The sequence below is a fragment of the Molossus molossus genome, unplaced genomic scaffold, assembly GCF_014108415.1.
Source record: "Molossus molossus isolate mMolMol1 unplaced genomic scaffold, mMolMol1.p scaffold_m16_p_6, whole genome shotgun sequence".
NCBI classification, from domain to species: Eukaryota; Metazoa; Chordata; class Mammalia; order Chiroptera; family Molossidae; genus Molossus; species Molossus molossus.
This window is the reverse complement of record NW_023425399.1, coordinates 36,513,549-36,534,155: the sequence shown is the minus strand read 5'-3', so window position 1 is coordinate 36,534,155 and position 20,607 is coordinate 36,513,549. Positions and strand designations below refer to the sequence as shown.

Sequence of the window (20,607 nt, the reverse complement as noted above, 5' to 3'; positions counted from 1 at the left end):
TCTCCTTTATCTCTAGATAATCTTCTTTGTTTTGACATTTATTTTGTTTAACATTACATCAGCTTTCTTATGTTTAGTGCTTGTCAGATATATGATTTTTCAGTCATTTTTCCTTTGACCTACCTTGCCTTTATATTTAAAGTATGTATCTTATAAGCAAAGTGGGTCCCTCCTCTTTAAAAAAAAAATCCACATTGATAATATGATCCTTTTACATGGACTGTTTAGTTCATTTACATTTAATATAATTATCGACATGATTGGGCTAATTATACTGTCTTGCTTTTTGTTTTCTATTTGTTCTTTGTTCCTCTCTTCTTTTCCCATTTTCCTTTGGGTTGAGGGTTGGTTTGTGTGTGTGTTAGCATTTTATTTTTCTCCTCTATTAATATTTTATTATACTTCCGTGTATTATGTTTTGTGTGGTTGCTCTAGAGATTACAATGTGTACCATTAACTTACCATAGTTTACTTTAAAATAATGATATATAACTTCACAGACAATGTAAGTTCCTTTTGACAGTATAAATCCATTATTTCTTTCTCACCCTTTGAGTTCTTGGCATATATTTTAAAGTCCATGTTATGTTATAAATTCCACAATACATCATTGTTATTATTTTTTCTTTAATGAGTCAGTTATCTTTTAAGGAAACACACATGCACACACACAGGCATAGGCATGTTCACACACCTAATGACTTAAAAATATGCATTTTTAAATTTAGCTAGCCAGTTCTTTCTGGTACTCTTTATTCCTAATACCAGGCTTCTTGTATTATTTCCCTTTAGTCTAAAGAATGTCCTTTATGATTTTTATAGTGCAGATCCACTGGTGATGAATCTTCTCCACTCCTTCTACCTCTCTGTTTTCTCTCTTTCTCTCCCTACTTTCTTTCCTTTACAGTCTGTCTGCCAGCTTATTGTGAAGTTCGCTATGTGTATTTAGCCTCACCCCTATCTCTCTGCACCTCTAAGATCTTCCTCCATCTTGCTGTTCTGTCCTCATGCTTTGAAGGACTGCTGCAGCACTTAGAGACCCAATGTGCCTCTGAGGGATTCTCTTAGCTCTCCTGCCTATCTCCCCTAGTTTGGTGGCTACTGCCTTGCACTGGGCGATAGCTCTGTTCACTCAGGTTGGTGGGGGAGGCTCTCTTTTAGCTTTCTTGTTCTGCTCCCAGCCTTCATTATGCTGCTTTTCACTTAGGGAATACTTCTGTGATTGAGGGTGTGAGGTATGCTAGCTCTCCTGCCCAACCCCAGGTCTTTGGAGCTCTTGGTGAAGACCTTCAGGAAAGAGTCAGTGTATGGAATCAGATTTTCTCAGTTAATGGGGCTTCTCTCGCTTCTAATTCTTTATGTCAGCCCATATGTGGTCATTTAAAATTTGTTAAAGTTAAACTAGTATCTCCTTAGCTTCATCTATAGCATTTCTCCTTTTTCCCACTGCTTCCTAGAGAATAAAAGGGTCATTGGCCTCTTCTCTCACAGGAAAGACCTGTCCCTTTTGGAAATTTAGTTCATAGACATATCTTTGCATTATCATCTCTGAGTTTTAAAAAAATCACGGAGTTGTAACTTATCTGGCTTGTTGCTGTTGTTAGGTTAGGAGTGATGGACTTTTGCAAATTTCTTTGTCAAACTAGAAGTGGAAATCCAAGGGATCAGTTTTGGTGGCTTGTCAGACATATTAAAGACTTTGAAACCATTATTATTTTTGTTGGTAATAGTGTTTCATCTTTTGCCAATAAAAGCTCCTTTAAGTTGGCTTCTGTGTCTTTGACATGGTTATCTTTGATAGTTTCTGTGCTTTTAGGTAGAACAATTTGTCTTAGACTCCTCTTTGATACTTCTTTAGCCAGACTCAGAATCAGCCATTTCTCCAAGGATCTCTATTTCTTTTTAACAGATAAGTAATGCCATGATTCTAACATGATAATCTTGGTATATGTGCTGCCAAAGCGAGTGCCATGGTAATCTAATTTCAATATTTTCACTGAAATTCTCATGTTAGTCTCTAGGTAATGATGGTGTCACTGATACCTTTGTCACATAGAATTCATGGTCCCAGCAATACGTTTTTATTGGAAATCAAAATGAAAGTTTAGCCTACTGGTTTATAACCATGTGCTTATAGATTTGTAAATAAAATAATAGCTGTGTGGGTTGTTAATTTGGGTTCGATGGACCCAGTGAAATCTACACATGGATTTTCATGGAGAATTCTGTAAATTTCCTGAACCCTTTAATTTTAGGCAAAGATATAGCTTTTTTCCCTCATGACCTAGGAGAAATTAAGACACACAATTTTAGGTAACTTTGAATAAAATTGTAAATACATTTCTTGGCTAAAATAAAAAGTTAAAAAATAATACAACTGATTGTATTTCCTTATTTTACTAACATTATTTTTTAACAATAGTGTCAAATGAAAACCTTGAAAAGTGCTAAATTTTATATTGTCTATTTGCTGTATGCTATATTGTCTCATTTGTAGCAAAATAGGTGGTCTACCCTATTTTGCTTTTTCCTTCTTTTATCTGCTTAGATGATAGTTCTACTAGTTTTGGTAAGATAGCTTGGGACTCTTTCTTCATTGCTTTTTCTTAAATTCTACTCAGACCTTGACACTATGTTGAATAGAGAAAGGAATAAGCAGTGACTGGTGAGCAGATTTAAAACTTTTCCCCATCATGCATCACGAAACCTCTAAATACTGAATGTTGTTTTTAAACTCTAAGTATAGCTTTAAAATGATGAAATTATTATATTGCCTCTCCTTTGTGCAGAGGAGTTTATTGAGAAATAACATCAACTCAAACTTCCTTCTTCAGTTTTTAAAGAGGCCCTGGCCATTCAAATCACCCGTATAAATCACTTCTAAATTTTGTCATTAAGAAAGTTATTAATTAAATGTTCAATATATATGGCTGGCTTAATAGTTATAGGTTTAATTTCTGGTATAGCATAACTGTCTTGCTTATGTTTTTTTTCTTTTTGTGGGCTTTATACTACATATGTAATCAATTTGAAAACAGATATTTATTTTACATTACATTACATCTACATTATTGTTGATGTTTATAACTTCATCTTGGCTTTTTTTTTTTTAATCTTCACCCAAGGATGTGTTTATTGATTTTAGGGAGAGAGAGGGAGGGAGAGGGAGAGGGAGAGGGAGAGGGAGAGGGAGAGGGAGAGGGACAGAGAGAGAGAGAGAGAGAGAGAGAGAGAGAGAGAGAGAGAGAAACATTGATGTGAGAGAAACATCATTCGGTTGCCTCTCATATATGCCTTAACTGGGGATTGAACCCGCAACTCAGGTATATGCCCTGACTGGGAATTGAACCCAAAACTTTTTTGGTGCATGGAATGATGCTCCAACCAACTGAGCCACCCAGCCAGGGCCATCTTGGCTTTTTAAAAAAAACTCAAAAAATGCATACTGTGGAATTGATGTAATATGAAATCTTCAATTTTAACGTTATTCCTTTGGGACCTGCTTAGTGAATGTTTCTAAGACGTTATAGTTAAATATGGGGGCTATCTACAGTTCTAAGTATTGTTATACGAACTTGTTATATTGCTTATCTGCAGACAATTAATTATTACTTTGATCTTGAACATGAATTCAGGTTTTTGAGGCTTTTGAGTTTTCTTTGCTTGTATCTCCTTTATTTGTATGATGACATTAGCCTGATTTCTGTAGTGGTTGACATCATGGAACAAACATTACTTGGAAGTACAAGACTTGGATATTAAAATCTTAATTCTTTCAATTCACTTTTCTTATGTGTTGAATCAGGATGATGATACCCTCATGCAAGTTAATTTTAATGCTTTAATGAGATGCTATTTGTGAAAACCCCAGATCTATCTATCTGTCCAGTAGTTGATCAGTTAATAGTGAATCAATGAGTCAATGACCTTTTTTTCTTCCTCCTTAAAAAATAAAGTTCTCTGTAGTTGAATTTAATCTAAATATACTATTTCATTAATTAATAGCTTTTTAAAAGGGATTTTTAAAATGTGTTCTGTTCATTGCAAGCCTCTTAACTAAATTTTAATTAAAACATTACTGAAGTTGTAAAGGTACTTTCAGCAATAACATTTTGTCTTGTAAGGAATTTAAAGCCATTTAAGCTAAGTTATTTATTTTTATCAGTGAGGACATGGAGGCACAGAGATCTTAAGTGACTCATTTTAGATTCCACTGGAAATTGTTTGGTTTCTCTCATCTGTGGTTTCTCTCTCTAATGGAACAGGAATCCAAGTAGAATATGTCCAAAAGTATCAACTGATTATTACAAACAGTGCTATTTCTTTATTGGCTGCTACCCTAATGAAGTTCTCAAGTGTACATAAGTCTAATGCTCATATATTATGTTTTCCAAACAAATTCAATAATAGTGATAGAATTTTAGGGGCTCCATCATAGCTAGTAACACAACTTCTATTGGAGGTGGTTGCTTCTGATTTTTTTTCCGTGCCTAAGACCATTTGTCCCTGGTGCCCTAATTAGAATGTTATAATTTAGATAACCAAATTGAGAAATTTTAGAGCAGAAAGCAAGATTCTATTTAATCATCTGTATTCACACTCAAAGTGAATAGTGGGTAAATCCCTACATTGAGATGTGACTTTGACAAAGAGACGGGCAAAAGAAAAGACTTGTTCAAGCTTTGGGAGGGGACACCTCTGTTTCTTAACCACAAACCCTCTGATATGGCAGATTGGATAAAGGATTCTCACTACTCATTTTGTTGAAGCTTTTTTTTTTTTTTTTTTTTTTCTGTAATGATTTTTAGAGAGAGAGAGGAAGGGATAGGGAGAAAGAGATAGAAGGAAATATCGATGAAAGAGAACATTGATTGTACATCTCCTGCATGTCCCACACTGGGAATCTGGCCTACAACCTGGGCATGTGCCCTGACCGGGAATCGAACCGGCGACCTGTTAGTGCATGGGTCGACCCTCAACCACTGAGCCACACCAGCCGGGATTGTTGAAGCTGTTTTTGTTTATTTTAGATGTCTTGAAATAGATTTTAATCTATGAAAGTATTTGCATATTTACAAAACTGGAACTCTTTCCATTTATGTAGCTACTTCTTGTTCAGATAGTTGAATCTTTTGTGGTTTACTTATACCTTCTCAGTAAGATTTATAGTAATAATAACTAATAAATATAAAGCATTTGATATATGTAGCATATGCCTAAGCACTGTGCTCTGGAGGAAATATTTTCCTGTGTTTAGTTGTAACTGTTCTAATGTATTTGTCCTCATTATAAATAATTATGAAATGCTAAAGCATATATCAATCATATTCTAGTTTTTAAGAGGAAATCTCCAGGAGATCATTGTAAAATTGTTTTTTTTTTTATTTGTTATTTAAAAAATTTTGAAAAGCCTGAGTCATTTTGATGGATTACTATAAATATTTAAAGGGGTTATGGATTAGAGAGAACTGAATATTGGGGAAACACTAAATGTGTGTTGGTGACTATAACCTTTGAACTTAACCGGATTGTACATCACTATTTATTCTACCTCTTTATAGAGTTCCTTATGTTTTTTCTCATATATAATAGGTTCCAGGTTTGATAACCATGGGGACACTGTGAAGACTGAAATCATGTGTGTTCTATCACTTCTAAGGCAGCCCTCTCTTTAATTTCACAAGACAGGCTTGAAAACCAGAAGTAACCCAATTCCAAAATTGGCAGTAAATTCTCCGACAGGGAAAAGGTGACGTACTGTGTAATAAATTCCTTTGTTGAAAAAGAGATGTTGCAATACTGGAAACTGAAGTACCAAATGTTTCCTTTTACATTTGGAAAGGCCTTTCCTCATTACTTATCTGTCCCTGTGGACTTCTAACAGGGGATGTGTTGAAAGATTTTTCAGATGCCCACTAGCCGCAGTGAGAGTGAATGGCAGCATTTATAAGATGACATAAATACTTCAAAATCATCAGTAATCCTTGGAGATGTGTGGTGTGCCAGTGGTACTGAATGTGAGCTTTTGTTGCTGCTGATCCTACACTCTTGTATGCAGGCTGCCTGGGGATGTGGGTTATGTCTCTCCTGTGAATGCAACTTCACTTTCCCCCTCTGGGGGCTCTTTGTATCAGAACTGAGGTTAGAGTGGTTTAGAAGAAATAAAGTCTCCCAAAGGAGAGAAAGATCTGTGAGTTTAGGAGTTATACTTAAAAACCCTAATCTCATTTTCTTCTTGTATATAATAGGTTCCAGGTTTGATTACCATGGGACACTGTGAAGACTGAACTCATGTGTGTTCATGGATGAATTATATTATAGTCTTCTACCATTTAAATACTACATTAAAACCCTACATTTGGACACTACATTAAAAACTTGACATTAGGGGCCTTTTAATTTTTATTTTGTGATAATTTGGCTCATAGCACCTCTACTGAAACCAAGAAATGAGACCAAAAAAAAAATTTGAAAATTATCTTGAGATGCATTGAAGCTATATGTTAAATGTCAGCCAAGAGTTGGTAAATTTTTGTGTTTCTCCATCCTCATTGCAAACACTTTTTAGTTTGTTTCTTACCTTTTGGGACTAAAACATGATTTGACAATATGATTTTATTGGGCTGTTACATTATATACTTTTAATTATCTTAATTTGAAGGATACATTTGTCATTAGAGCTGAAATGAAAATACTGAAAGTATGATGAAGGTCAGATGAAATATAACATCTGTAGCATTGGTTCACATTCACTTTTACCAACTCATGACCTCAGATAAGGGAAGTGAAGTGCATGGGACCAAACCCCATTATGGGAGACCCCGCCTTGCTCTTTGCTATTTTGTCTTAAGAGAAAGTATTGTGAATATAGAAGTGTATCATTGATGTCAGGCAGCAAAACTGTTGGGGAAAAAAATAGGTATTTATTATAGTAGTTGGTTAAAATAAACAAAATTATGCCTAATCCATAATCCCTGTATAACCATAGTTAAAATGTTTCCTGCCAATAACAGAAGTCTTTATCATATTATTTGTTCTGTTTTAATAATGAAAGGTTTACCTGGGTGATCATTTGACCCTATATGAAGGCTCTGCTTGCTTTGACACAGGAGCCTGCAGAATTGCAAATCAAAGGCTAGACTCCTTTTTAATGCGATTCTGGCCTCTTTTTGATTGTCAAGCTAACTGGTAATCACTTTTACCTAATTGAAGCAAAATACAGAGGCTAGGATGAGGTGAGATAAGAAAATGATAGAAAATGTTTTTTCTTAAGGCAGTTATGATCCTCATTGTAGTATTTATTAAGTGTTTATTAAGTGCCCAACCCCATGCTAAATGTTTTATGTACATTGTCTCATATTGTCCTCACAACAACTAGATGAGGTATTTGTACTCCTATTCCTCATTTTACAGATGAGGAAACTGAGGCTGAAATAAAGAGTCCCAGAGTCGCTCGGCTGGATGAAAACATAAGTCTGACTGTAGAATAAAAAATGCTAACTCTGCTCTATAGTGGTTTATGACCTTAAGGTAGTGTGTGTGTGTGTGTGTGTGTGTGTGTGTGTGTGTGAGAGAGAGAGAGAGAGAGAGAGAAATAATGAGATAATTGAATAAATAGAATACACAAGCTGTTCTTCTCTAAACAAGACAAGACCCTGCTGCTTGGCCTAGAAATCTCATATTTCTCCTTATTAGTAAAGATATGGAAACTCTTTGGTAATGTAGGTTATTGTGTTCACTAGAGAAATGAAGGCATTTATTGGAAATATTTAGATGAATGACAAATAAAGACACACTATTAAATCTTCTAGTTTCCGTGGATTTTTTTTCTTTTTTTGCCAACTTTTCCTGGATTCTAAACAAACCTCCAAACAGGCATTCTAAAGATTGCCTTCTCAAGTGGTTTCATAGGGTGAGGGAAGTGGTCATTCTTTTTTTTTATCCTCACCCGAGGACATTTTTTCATTTTTGTTCAGATAGAGAAAGAGGGAGAGAGAGGAAGAGAGAGAGAGAGAAACAACGTGAAAGGGACACATCAAGTGGCTGTCACCCACACAACCCAACCAGGGCCGGGGACAAACTGTAGCCGAGGTACATGCCCTTAGTGGGAACTGAACCCAGGTCTCTCTGGACTGCAGGTTGATGCTCTAACTGCTGAGCCAAACCGGCCAGGGCGAAGTGGTCATTTTTTATGTGGATAAAAGATGCTCTTAAGTATGTCAGATTCTATGTTTTCAGATGTTATAAAGCACTTATTTTAATCAGATTATCAAACAAAATAAAAAGAAATTTGGTTTTTGGTAGCAATTTAATATAGCATGAATTTTCCAAAATAACGCAATTAAAATAAATGTCCTCAAACCAAATAATTTTTTTCATATATTGCTGCAAATGGGGTTGTCTCCATGAACCTATCAGAAACCATATTTGACTCAGTGCAGAGTTGTATCTTTGAATTGGAAGTAGCTACCAGTTGTCTTTGCAGTATAAAATTTTCTGGGCCATTTTCACCAGGAAATGGCTCTCTCTAAATATTAATATATTTGATCCCAAATATCTATCAACACATGGATGGATAAACAAAGTGTGGTATATACCTATAATGAAATGTTATTCAGCCTTTAAAGGAAGGAAATTCAGACATATGCTGTACAATGTGGATGAGCCTTGAGGACATGATGTTAAGTAGAATAAGTCAGTCACAAAAGGACAAAAGTATATGATTCCACTGATATGAGGTATCTAGAGTAGCCCCATTCATAGAGATGGAAAGTAGTAGTTGCCAGGGCTAAGGGGGAGAAAGGAAAGAGGAGTTGTTTCATGGGTATCGAGTTTCAGTTTGGGAAGCTGAAAAAGGTCTCGTGATGGATGTGGTGGTGGCACAACAGTGTGAATGTACTAAATGCCACTGGATTATTTATTCATTTAAAATAATGATTAAGTGGTATATTTTCTGTTGTATATATTTCAGCAAAATAAAAATGTAGAAAAGGATGTATTTGAGCTTAAAAAAGAGAGCTCAGTTATTGTAGTTTAAACATGTAATTTTTGTTTTATTTTAAATCCCATGTGACAAGAAGCCTGGGAGAAGACTGGTCAGGCTACTTAGCAGTGCTGTCTGGTTCCCGGGTCTGTCCCTTCTCTCCTACCTTCCTCAGAATAAACCTTCTTGCTCTTGCTTGTCACTCTGTGGTCACAGGATGCCTGCTGCACCTTGTTCAGCTATGCAGGTGCAGGCCTGGAAAATTGGATTTAGTCAGATATGGCAGAGACATTTAATTTAATGTTCCTTGACTATCTGTATGCTTTGCCATATTTCCCAGACCCATTGTAGTTGCCTGAGAACACATGGCTATTTCTGGCCAATGAACTGGAGTGCAAATATTTATTACTTCCAGGCTAAAGCTTTAAAACAGCCTTCGGTGGCTCTTTTGCTCTCCTGGAAGGGACATAATCCAGGAGGTGCAGTGACAGATGAAGATGCCTCTATGAATGTAGGTTTGTTCCTGAGTGACTTTATGGAGCACGTACCCCTGGTGACTCAGGTATGACCTGTAACATTAATGAGAGTTATATTTTTGTTGTGTTAAGTCATTGAGATTTGGGGGTTGTTTGTTTTCACAAGCCAGTACATTTATTTTGACTGATAGTCCAAGATGGGCAAAATTTTGTCAGACAGATTTGATGGAGTGAAATATGGAAGCTTTCAGGAGTAAGAGAATGAATGCAACTTGATGAAGCATGAGATTTTAATTGGTTAAGGAAAGAGGTGAGGACCTAAGTGGAGTGAGGGATAATTAAAAAAGCAGCAGAATTAACTAATGACAGTTTTTGGTGAGGTGGAGAAATGTTGGAATTGGAATACTCAAGAGGTCAGCTGGTGGAGTGGGATGATTGCAATTGAGCCTGTGGGGGAGTTAATGTCATTGATAATGACATAGTCACGGGAGTGAACTTATTAGGTTGTATGTATAACCTGAAGAGAGGAGACCAGATAAGCCAAGATATTGGGAGAATCATCCAGGTAAATATTAAAATCAGTAAGAATTATGACAAAGAGTAGTGTGGGGAAGTAAGCTGGGAGCTAAAAACTCAAAGGAATGAGTTTATTTGTCTGAAATTTTATATTCACTTTCACTCTGGAATGGTAGTTTAACTGATTCTAGGTGGACACATTTTGTTTGTTTGTTTGTTCATTGCCATCTTTAAGATATTAGTCTTCTAGCCTCTTTTGTTGCTTGGCAATATATAACCTGTCAGTTAAAATTTTAAATTTCTTTGTAGATGATTTCCTTTTCTTTATGATTAGTTTTTAATATTTTCTCTTCGTGTTTGCCCAGAGCTTCACTGTGGTATACTTCAGGATGGATTTATTTTTATTCTTCTTTGGAATTCTGTGCATCTTCAGTTTAAGGATGTTCTTGTAACTTAAATTCTGGAAACGCTATCCATTGTCTCTTCAAATATTAGTGCCTCCTCCCCCATTCTTTCTCTTCTCTCTTCAAAATGCTTATTAATGTACTTGATATTCTCATTTTGTACTCCAGGCTTCTTAACTCCTCATTTGCATTCTGTTTATCATTCTAGGCTGCTTTTTAGTTTTACACTGATTCATCTTCTAGTTCTCTTGCTTGAGTTGCATTTAATCTTGCATTTAAAACATGATTGTTTTAAACTTTTTATTTTAATTTGTAAAGCTTTATTTGGTTCCTTGAAAAAATTGGACATCTCGGCAACTTCCCTGACCCCCGCCACGTGGACCAGTGAACCTCGTCCAGGAACGCTTCAATAAAACTTTTGCCCACCAAAAAAAAAAAAGAAAAAAAATTGGACATCTCGTCTCACCCCTGCTCTCAGATTGCTCTGTTTTTTAAATTATAATCTCCTTTTCTTTTTATCTTTGTACTGTAGATTTTTCTATTATAAGAATGGTCAAAGTGTGACCTGTGGGTCAAATTAGGTCCATGGCCTGTGTTTGTGCAGCTCATGAGCTAAGAATGATTTTAAAATTTTAAAATGTTACACAAAAATAAAAGAGTAATATTTGACAGGGATCAAATGTAGCCTGCAAAGCTTAAATATTTATTTTCTATTTTTTTAAAGAAACAGTTTGTCAACCTTGAGTTCTGTTATCAGTACTTCTTGGTTTGATCATTATTCTGATTTTTGCATCTGTACATTCTATCTTATGAGTGCATGTGTTTTTATATATGTATTTATGATTTGTAATTTTTTTAAAATGTTTTTATTGATTTTTTAGAGAGAGTGGAAGGGATAGAGAGATAGAAACACTGTTATAAGAGAAACATCTGTCCGGCCACCTCCTGCATGTCACCCACAGGGGGTCAAGCCCACAATCCCGGCATTTACCTGGGAATTGAACCAGGACCTCTCAGTCTGTGGGGTGATGCTCAATCCACTACGCCACACTGGCTGGGCTGGTTTGTAATTTTTTATTGTGAGCTTATGTTTAGTATGGGTTATGATAGGTTAAGGATCCCCAGAAAAGAGGAAATGTATTATAATTCTGAAGTCTTTGGATATGGTGCATACTGGAGTCTCAGCAACTGGGAAAGAGTTGAGAATTGGCTAAGGATTGAGATTAACAGGAAATCACCTGGCAATGGAGACAGGCTCTCAGTAGGCTGTGGGAATGTCCAGGGCTCCTGCTGAGTCCATGGTTCTCATCTAAATCTCTAAGGTTGGCCTGTAGAATACACAATCAGGACAGTGGCATCTGGACTGGCCAGAATGATAGTTGAGTGAGTACTCAGTTATAAAGCAGGGGTCTAGTACCTTAGGAGAGTTCTGACAATATGCAGCAGCACCCCTGCCAACTGCTGTGTGCTTTGGGCTAGCAGTAAATAGGTGCTCAGTATCAATCTGGTGAATGAATGGTTGGGGGAAGAAATGAAAATCAGGTCCACATTTTGGGTACTGGTAAGTACCAGGTGGGTGTCTGATGTGAACCTTTGCCCTAGACTACTAACCAGATTGGAAGAATCTGGAGAGATACCTCTAGTAGTTTTGTTGATATTCCCTGAAGTTTTTTACATAAACAATTATATTGTCTGCAAATGGGAGCAGTTTGACTTCTTCCTTTCTGACCTTTAAGTCTTTTATTTGTTTTTCTTGCCTTATTGCAGTGGCTGCAACCTCTAGTATATTGTTGAATAGCAGCTATAAAAGAAGACATCATCGCATTATTCCTGATTTAGGGAGAAACAATTAAATTTTATATTAACTGGAGGTCTTTTGTTGATGTACTTTATTTCTGGAAAGTGATCATTGAATTTGGAGGTTTGATCAGATTGGGGTGTAATTTTTTTCAATGGGAGCACAACACTAAAAAGGTGTAATTTTATCAAGAGACGTGGTATCTGGTTGTATCTTTTTGTGATATTAGCAGCCGTTTATGATTGTTGCCTATATCATTTATTGCATTGTAGGTTACAAATGGTGATATTCTAATTCTGTTAATTTCTTCTTTATTTATTAACTAGGATAATTCTGTGAAGAAAATTTTACTTTATATACTATTTGGTTATCCTACAGTATAGTTCCTATAGGAAGTACAGAGAAATTTTTTTATTTTTTATTTCTCAGTTTTCAGAAGAGTGAGGTGGTTCCATATTATCCTCCAAAGGTAACAAAGGCTTTTTATTTATTTATTTTTATGTTTTTATTGATATTTAAGAGAGAGAGGAAGGGAGAGGGAAAGAGAGAGAAACATGGGTGTAAGAGAGAACATTGATCAGTTGCCTCCTGCATACCCCCTACTAGACATCAGGTGTGCAAACTGGGCATGTGCCCTGATCTGGCATCAAACTGGCGACTTTTTGGTGCATAGGATAACGCTCAACCAACTGAGCCACACCAGCCAGAGCAACAAAGGCTTTTTAAAACACAAATTATGAATTCACTGTATGTTTCAATCTAGTTATCATTTTTATTGATGCTAAATAAGTATTTTGGAAGTTGGTATTTATTTCACTTTTCTTCTAGGTTTGTTGTTAGGTCTTCATTCTATATATCCATATTTTCTGCTGAGATCTGAGAACATAAATAAACTCTTACTTGCATGAGTAAGGACAAAAGGAGGATGTAATGAAAGGCTTATTTCTAATATTTTTGAATAAAGAATGGAACTGTTTTCATTGAATTACACTTCAGCTACATGGCATCAGATTTAAGAAACCTTGGAATTTTGTGGGTAAAACCACAGAAGTCAAATTTTTCTTTGATTGGAACCTGCAGGAGAATAAGCTTTTGGTGTCAAGGCTCTTATGTTAGAGGTGATATATGTCAGAATAAAAGTCATAATTTTAAAAGTTCCTTAGTAAAAATCAATCACAGGAAAACCCTGCTATTCCTGTATAACAACAGAGGAAAAAAGTCTCTCTGACATATATTGTGTATTTTTGATGTAATGTTAACTTCATGTGGTTTAGCTGTTTGACTTGAGGTGTGTGTACATAACCTTCTGAACACTCATTTAGCTTATAATATGCCAATTTCCTAACAATTATTATTGTTCTAAAGTATAACATTTCACTGTTCAACATAAGATATGTACACAAAGGGAATTAAAATTTATGGAGTTTCATGCGCTTAGCACAGTGTCTCTACATAGTAAATGTCAAAAATGGTTTATATTTGCTTTATAGTCATTTTTCCCTGATTATAAAAATGAGATTGCAAAAATTTAACAAAATAGGGATCACCATAATTCTGCCTACAAAGTTATACATTAAATTGCATTTCTAGATCTTCCTGTAAGTGTAGAGGCTCACAAAGACATATTTAGATCTTGAAGGGTATTTACATTTCCGCTTTGCCAAAAAGTACGGGGGAATTCTTTCAGGCAAAACGTCAAGTGATTTTTTAAAAACTTTGATTTTTTTTTTTAACAGTTTGTAATTTTGGCAATAAGCCTTTATTGTATGTATATATGTATAATATACACATGTGTGTGTGTTTATGTGTGCACATATGAGGAGAAGTGGAGGAGGGAGGGAGGGATAGAGGAGAGGTCTGCATATAAGAGAAAATTTCTAAAATGAAAGGTACCATCATGATTTAACAATTACAGATTATGTTTTTTGTGGTATTTGTTTTATTGCCTAGCATCTGTCACAATAGACATTAGCTGAACAGAGAACTGTGTCATATGTTTGTGTTGGTTAAGTTTCACGAATTTAAGAATTTTAAGGCATTAATTAACAGAGGTTCTTCCATTTGATAATCTTAGACCACACTTCTTTGGCATTGCTAATAGCCTCCCCTTTCCATTTGCCAGCGTAGTGTGTACGCATGCTCATACCTGCGTGCAAATTGATGACGTGAAAAAAAGTTATGTTGTCTTTGGTTCTCTTGGGGAATCTGAGTGGATCCTGGAGATACTTCTTTTTTGCTGTAATTGTTTTTGATGATAGGGTTGAGTCATACTTTACTCTCAGTCGATGGTTAGATCGTTTGATACCCTTTACCTGTATGTGAATTAATGGAGGACTTGATTTTCTTGATGAACCTTTGGCAGGATTTTTTTTTAAAGATGAGAATTTCTGTTCCATTGGGGAAAGGAATCATTTTGAACGGGAAATAGTTTTTAAGAAAGAGACCTTGTAAAGATCTTTTATATCTAATGTTCTCATTTGGATAAGAGGACACTGTCACTTTAAAAGTATAACAAGTTTATATATAGAAAGCACTTCAAATGTCATTTACTATGTTTTTAAAAAGGCTTACCTCTCCAATGTTTATCAAAGTGACTCTTTTACATTTTATATTTCTAAGAAAAATCAGGCTCTTCAGAAATTTTTTATTTGACCTTAGTAGCCTATAAATTAAATTTCCTTTGCCTCTACTTTTGCAGGCAGTTTCTACTTTTGACAGCTAGAGACTACAATCAAATTCTAGGCAGTGCCCATCACCACCATACCTACCCTTTTTTAGTGTGTCTGAATGGTCAAATTCACCTCAGGAGGTTAAAACGCACTTGTTCTTTAGAACTACAGAGAGTATTCACCCTTGAAAGCTATGTAAATTGCCCTAAGAAGATGAGAGAGATGATATTTTATTAAGTCCACTTTACAGCTGTTGATGTGGGATGGGCAGTTCAATGAAAAGGACGGTGGGGGACATTCAGATTGGCCCTGGCTGACTAGACTTCTCCCAGGCTCCCAGGTGTTGGGGTACCAGAGGGAAATGGGAAGCTAAGGTCAATGGAATATAAACAAATAAAGAAATGATAAAGCAAAGTTTTTTTGTAGTTGCTCAACCATGGAAATGAAATAGAACCCTAGGAGATTCCTAGGTAGAGAATCTAAATTCTTGTATTGTATAAATCGTTTCTATGAAAAAGAGTTTTTCGTTTTTGTTTGTTTCTTTTTGAGATTAGACAGATATGTGTTTCTCTAGTTTCTGCCAAATCTTATTACTAAAATTACTCGATTGCTCATAGAAATCATTTCATCCATCACTGAATTATTCTCCAGCACAACTACTTCTTAAGTAATGCATAGGGTGTTTTAATGCTCATAACACAAGACAGATGTTTAGTAATGCTTTTCCTCAAGAATTTTTGGTTTCCTTCAATTTCTAGGATGTGGGGAGCATCTTGTACGCACCATACTGGCTAGAGAATGTTCACACGCTTTACAAGCAGAAGATGCTCACCAAGCTCTGTTGGAGACTATGCAAAACAAGTTTATCAGTAAGTATAACATCAAGAAAATGGCATCTTTCTAAATATTGGTTGCTTTACTGTGCTATAAGCTTTATTAGTAAGGTACCATATTTTTATCACTAGACCTAGGTCCAGGGACTAGCATAAATTTAGATCCTCAATTAATATTGATCATGAAAAGAATTCCATCACAATAGCTACTGCAGCATGATATTTGCCATATAACCAATTTAATGCTCAAGCTCTGAGACAGTATTGTCTAGGATTTGAGTGGTATACAATAGAATAAAATTCTACTAAAATAAAATTAAAAGTACAGCTTTTTAAAAAAGTTTTAAAATATAGTTTCACTTTTTTTTTTTAAAGTCATTTTAATCAGCTTAACAATAATCCACAACCTTCGAACCAACTCAAACTCAAAAGTTTCTGTACAGCAAAAGATACAATTGTCAAAATGGAAAGGCAACCCACTCTATGGGAGAACATAATTGCCAATGATACATCAGATAAGGGGTTAATTTCCGATATATAGAGAGTGCTATAAAACTCAACAAGAGGAAGACAAAGAACCCAATTAAAAAATGGGCAGAGGAACTAAACAGACACCTCTCCAAGTAGCACATACTAATGGCCAAGAGACATATGAGGAAATGCTCAACAGCACTAATCATCAGAGAGATACAAATTAAAACAACAATGAGACATCACCTCACACCTGTCAGAATGGCTGCCATCAACAAATCATCAAACAACAAGTGTTGGCGAGGGTGTGGAGAAAAGGGGACTCTAATACACTGCTGGTGGGAATGCAGACTGGTGCAGCCACTATGGAAAACAATATGGTGTTACCTCAAAAAATTGAACTTTCATTTGACCCAGTGATTCCACTACTAGGAATATACCCTAAGAAGCCTGAAACACCAATCAGAAAGAATATATGTACCCCCATGTTCATAGTAGCACTATTTACAATAGCTAAGATCTGGAAACAGCCCAAATGCCCATCAGTAGGCGAATGGATAAAAAAGCAGTGGTACATATACACAATGGAGTACTGTGCAACTGTAAGAAAGAAAGATCTCTTATCCTTGAGACGACATGGAGGGACCTGGAGAGTATTATCCTAAGCGAAACAAGCCAAGCAGAGAAAGACAAATGTCACATGATCTCACTTATTTGTGGAATATAATAAACATAACATTCTGAGGAACAGGGTAGTCTCAGAGACATGGAAGTGGGGTACAGACTGACAATCCCCAGAAGAGGGGTGGTGGGGGAGAGATAAACCACAGAACTTATATGCATGTATGTATGAACAATGGACATGGACAAGAAATGTGGGGACCCGGTGGGGAGCGAAGGGGAGAGGGAATTAGTGGGGGGGGAGGAAGGAGACACATCTGTAACAAAAATAAATAAATTAAAAAAAAAGTCATTTTAAAATTCAGTATTTATGGGTTCATTACTGCCACATACAGTTGTATAGGGTTGAGTTGAAATCCTGCTCAGCCTCCATTTGCCAAGCCATGCAAGGTTTAAAACTATTTGACTTAGTCCCATTTTCCCGTCATTTAACATTGAGCTTACCACTGTGCAAAAATTTGTGAAGTACTATAAGAAATATAAAGCATTAAATATGTTAAGCTTTACATATTAGCCATAAACACATAAATTAGAGAAAGAGTATTACAGGATTGATGGGGGAGATATATATCTACTTAGGGAATAAAGATGATAGAATGTATGTATTAAGGTACTAATTGTGTTGTGAGGGCAACGCAGACAAAGTGTGGGAAGAAATTACTCCAAAAGGACTAATGGATAATGGACTCTTAGAACTGGCTCCAGAAGGCTCTAAGATTAGTGGGAAAAGAGGGGGAAGAAGAGAATGCGAACATAGACATAACAATAGGATTAGGCATGGTGAGGGCTAGACATCTGCATGACTCTTACTTAGAGGGAAGTACTCCCGATGTGGTGGGGCTGGATTGTCCAGGTAAGGCCAGGTCACAGAGGGCCTTAAAATCTCAATGTATGAGTTCACATTTAATCTGATAATATATCTGTTCGTAAGTTGACAAATAAAATGGTGTTTTGGGGAAGGATTATAGAGTAGAGCTAAAGTTGTCCAAGACCATCTCTGTAGGAGAAAGACATTAGAGTCTGGATGATCCAGGAATTGGAGAGGAAATGGTGATTTTTAGGGAGGCATCAGTAGAAAAAAATGAAAATATTAAGAGACTTTGATTTTGAGATTAGGATATAGTATAACCCTCTGTGTTCATTCAGGAGATAGTAACCATACATTAGGTTAATCAGGGGAAGTTTAATATGAAGAATTGTTAACTATGTTAAAAAAGTAATTATAACATATAGGGAAACTCTGTGTGGTACTAGAGCTAAGAGATTGTCCAAGGAAGGACATACTTGGATGGGGCTCAGACCTTGTTTGAGAAGGTGTGGTTTGGCCACCAGGTAGAGGAGAAGTTGACTAGTTTGGCCAGAGTGGGTCTGGTCTAGAGTGTCTGGCCACACTCCAGAGTGCAGACAGGGAGCAGGTAATCCGTAGTTGGTGGCTAGGTGTGCAGTGGACAGAGAGGTTATCAGAGCACACAGTCCACAAGGTGCTTACGGAGGGAATGACTGCTTTGTGTTTGACCCTCTGGGCCACAGGGGCTGCATGTAGGTTGTGTGGGGCCTTGACAAAGGAGTTCTGACAGGTGATGGTGTGAAGCCACTGGGAGCATCTGTTTTCCATGTTGAGAGGGCTGTGGACAGGTTATCACCAGGCTTAGGCTGCAAGGTCACGGATGGACCATATTCTTGGTCTGTGGCTAGGGCAGACTTTACCAGATATCCTCACACCACATTGCATCTCCTGCGCACATGTTGGAAATTACAGGAACGGTGCCTATTTTAACTCTGTGTTCTCTAGCTCAGAGGAGTGCCTGACTCCTTGCCTTTGTTCTACTGGTCCCCTAGCCTCTTTTTACATGGCACTTTATATTTGTCTGTCCCTCCTCCATTTCCACTGGGTGATAACTGGAATCAAGGAAGCTTCTTTGGCTCTGTGGGAGGGACTATCTGGGTTACGGTCATCCTCTTTCCACTGTTGGTTTCTGCTGAGATGGGACTTGCTCTCTCCCTACCTGTGGTTTATTGGCCTCTGCCACTGTGGAATTCAGTATGGTGTGTTCATAGCGTCCTCAGTACTGACAGCAGATGCTAGTAGTAGTAGAGTCAGGTGATCTGAAATCAGAATAATCAGTGGGATTGCCAACTCCTCATGCGATCAGTCTACTTTTTCTACTTTACTCCTGCTGGCCTGAGGGTGGCATGGGAATGGAGGACTTCCCTACCTGCCTTTCTGTCTCTTTAGGCATCATCTACTCTTGGATCCTCCAAATCTAGCCAAGGCTTTTTTTATTGTCTCCTCTTTTTCCTCCACCCTAACCAGCTTGAGAAGAGGGACAGAAACCCACACCAGTAATCAATTCTTTTCTTCTAGTTTTCCCAAAAATGTCCAGTTGTCTAGTCATACTTCTACCCCAGCCCTTATATAGAGTACTGGCGGGGACCCAGCTAAGCAACGGTTGCTCCAAACTATATTTTGCCAAAATTTAGGCTTACTAACTCAAATATATTTAATCTCAAAGCTGTCTCTTTTTAGAATTTTAAAAAATTCACTTAGAAGCTCAGCTAGATAAGCATGCAACTGATGGGATAGATGGAATTTTCCATGGATGGGGACAAAACTGAATTTCACTGTTGTACAGGCCTTTAATAAGTATCATGACCTGTTACCTTGGCTGGTGTGGCTCCCTGATTGTGTATTGTCTCCTGCACAGAGAGGTTGCTGGTTCAATTCCCTATCAGGGCACGTGCCTGTTTTAGGCTTGATCCCCCAGTAGGGGGCATGCAGGACGCAGCCAATGGATGTTTCACTCTCACATTGATGTTTCTCTCCCTCCCCCACCCTCTAAATATCAATAAAAAATATTTAAAAAATAAAGTATGCCCTGTTAGGAAAAATTTTTAGGAAGGATAAAGAAAGAAAGATTATGGGTAAGAAGGAACTGGATTTATTTATTTGAAAGAAGAATAGAGTGAATAACTGTAGAAAAATTGCAATAGGAAGAGATTTTGTACACGTGCTTTCTTACAGTTATTCATTCATTCATTCATTTATTCATTCATTCATTTTTAAATCCTTACCTGAGGTTATTTTTTTTCCATTTATCTTCAGATGGAGTGGGAGGAAGAGAGAGATAAAAACCCATGTGAGAGAGACACATCAACTGGTTGCCTCCCACACGACTCTGACCAGGGCCAGGGACCAAACCACAACCAAGGTACGTGCCCTTGACCAGAATCAAACCCACCACTCTTTGGTCCATGGGCCGATGTTTTAACTGCTGATCCAAACTGGCCAGAGTTTACAGTTATATGAACTAAGCTTGTGAAGACATAAATGATGGTATTAAGTATGTGCATGTTAATAAAAATTTCCCTATGGTAAAATGTGAACTGAAGAATGAGTTAGAAACAGTACTTTAAAGTCTGCCTCTAGTGTTTTTCCAGAAAAAGGTTGATTATATTCACATTGTTGTAATCTCAGACATATGAGAACCATACTTTAGGTCATATTGTTCTTTTAATTTAATGATTACCATTGTTGAAAGCTGTTTTTAAGGGAGTATAAATTCTTTGTCTTAATAGCATATGTAATTTATATAATTTGTTATTTGTTGTCCAGCTATACTCGATGCATTCTCAGAACATTAGTGGGAAGGAATAGTAAGAGGTGAAACTAGATGCTCAGGAGAAGTTAACTTCCTGGGAACCCTGTGGTAGGTAGGTAATTATGGCGCGTGGTAACTTTCCACTTGTTGAGAATGACCTGAAGCACTTATGGAATC

General features: G+C 36.7%; 1 protein-coding gene across 11 annotated transcripts in view; it reads left to right on the top strand.

Annotated features, from left to right (window-relative positions):
* The window catches only part of TASP1 (taspase 1), a 318,727-nt gene that overhangs the window by 213,929 nt on the left and 84,191 nt on the right, over window positions 1–20,607 (top strand). For 10 of the 11 annotated variants that reach the window (XR_004957029.1, XR_004957028.1, XR_004957030.1 and 7 more), the window contains one exon: window positions 15,605–15,715. Coding sequence is in view for 8 of the 11 variants with exons in the window: in XM_036244396.1 (XP_036100289.1) it covers window positions 15,605–15,715 (111 nt within the window). In the remaining 3 variants the exon portion in view is untranslated. Of the gene's footprint in view, window positions 1–15,604; window positions 15,716–20,444; window positions 20,515–20,607 lie in introns of those variants that run through there. The other variant, XM_036244401.1, reaches the window with a different exon arrangement.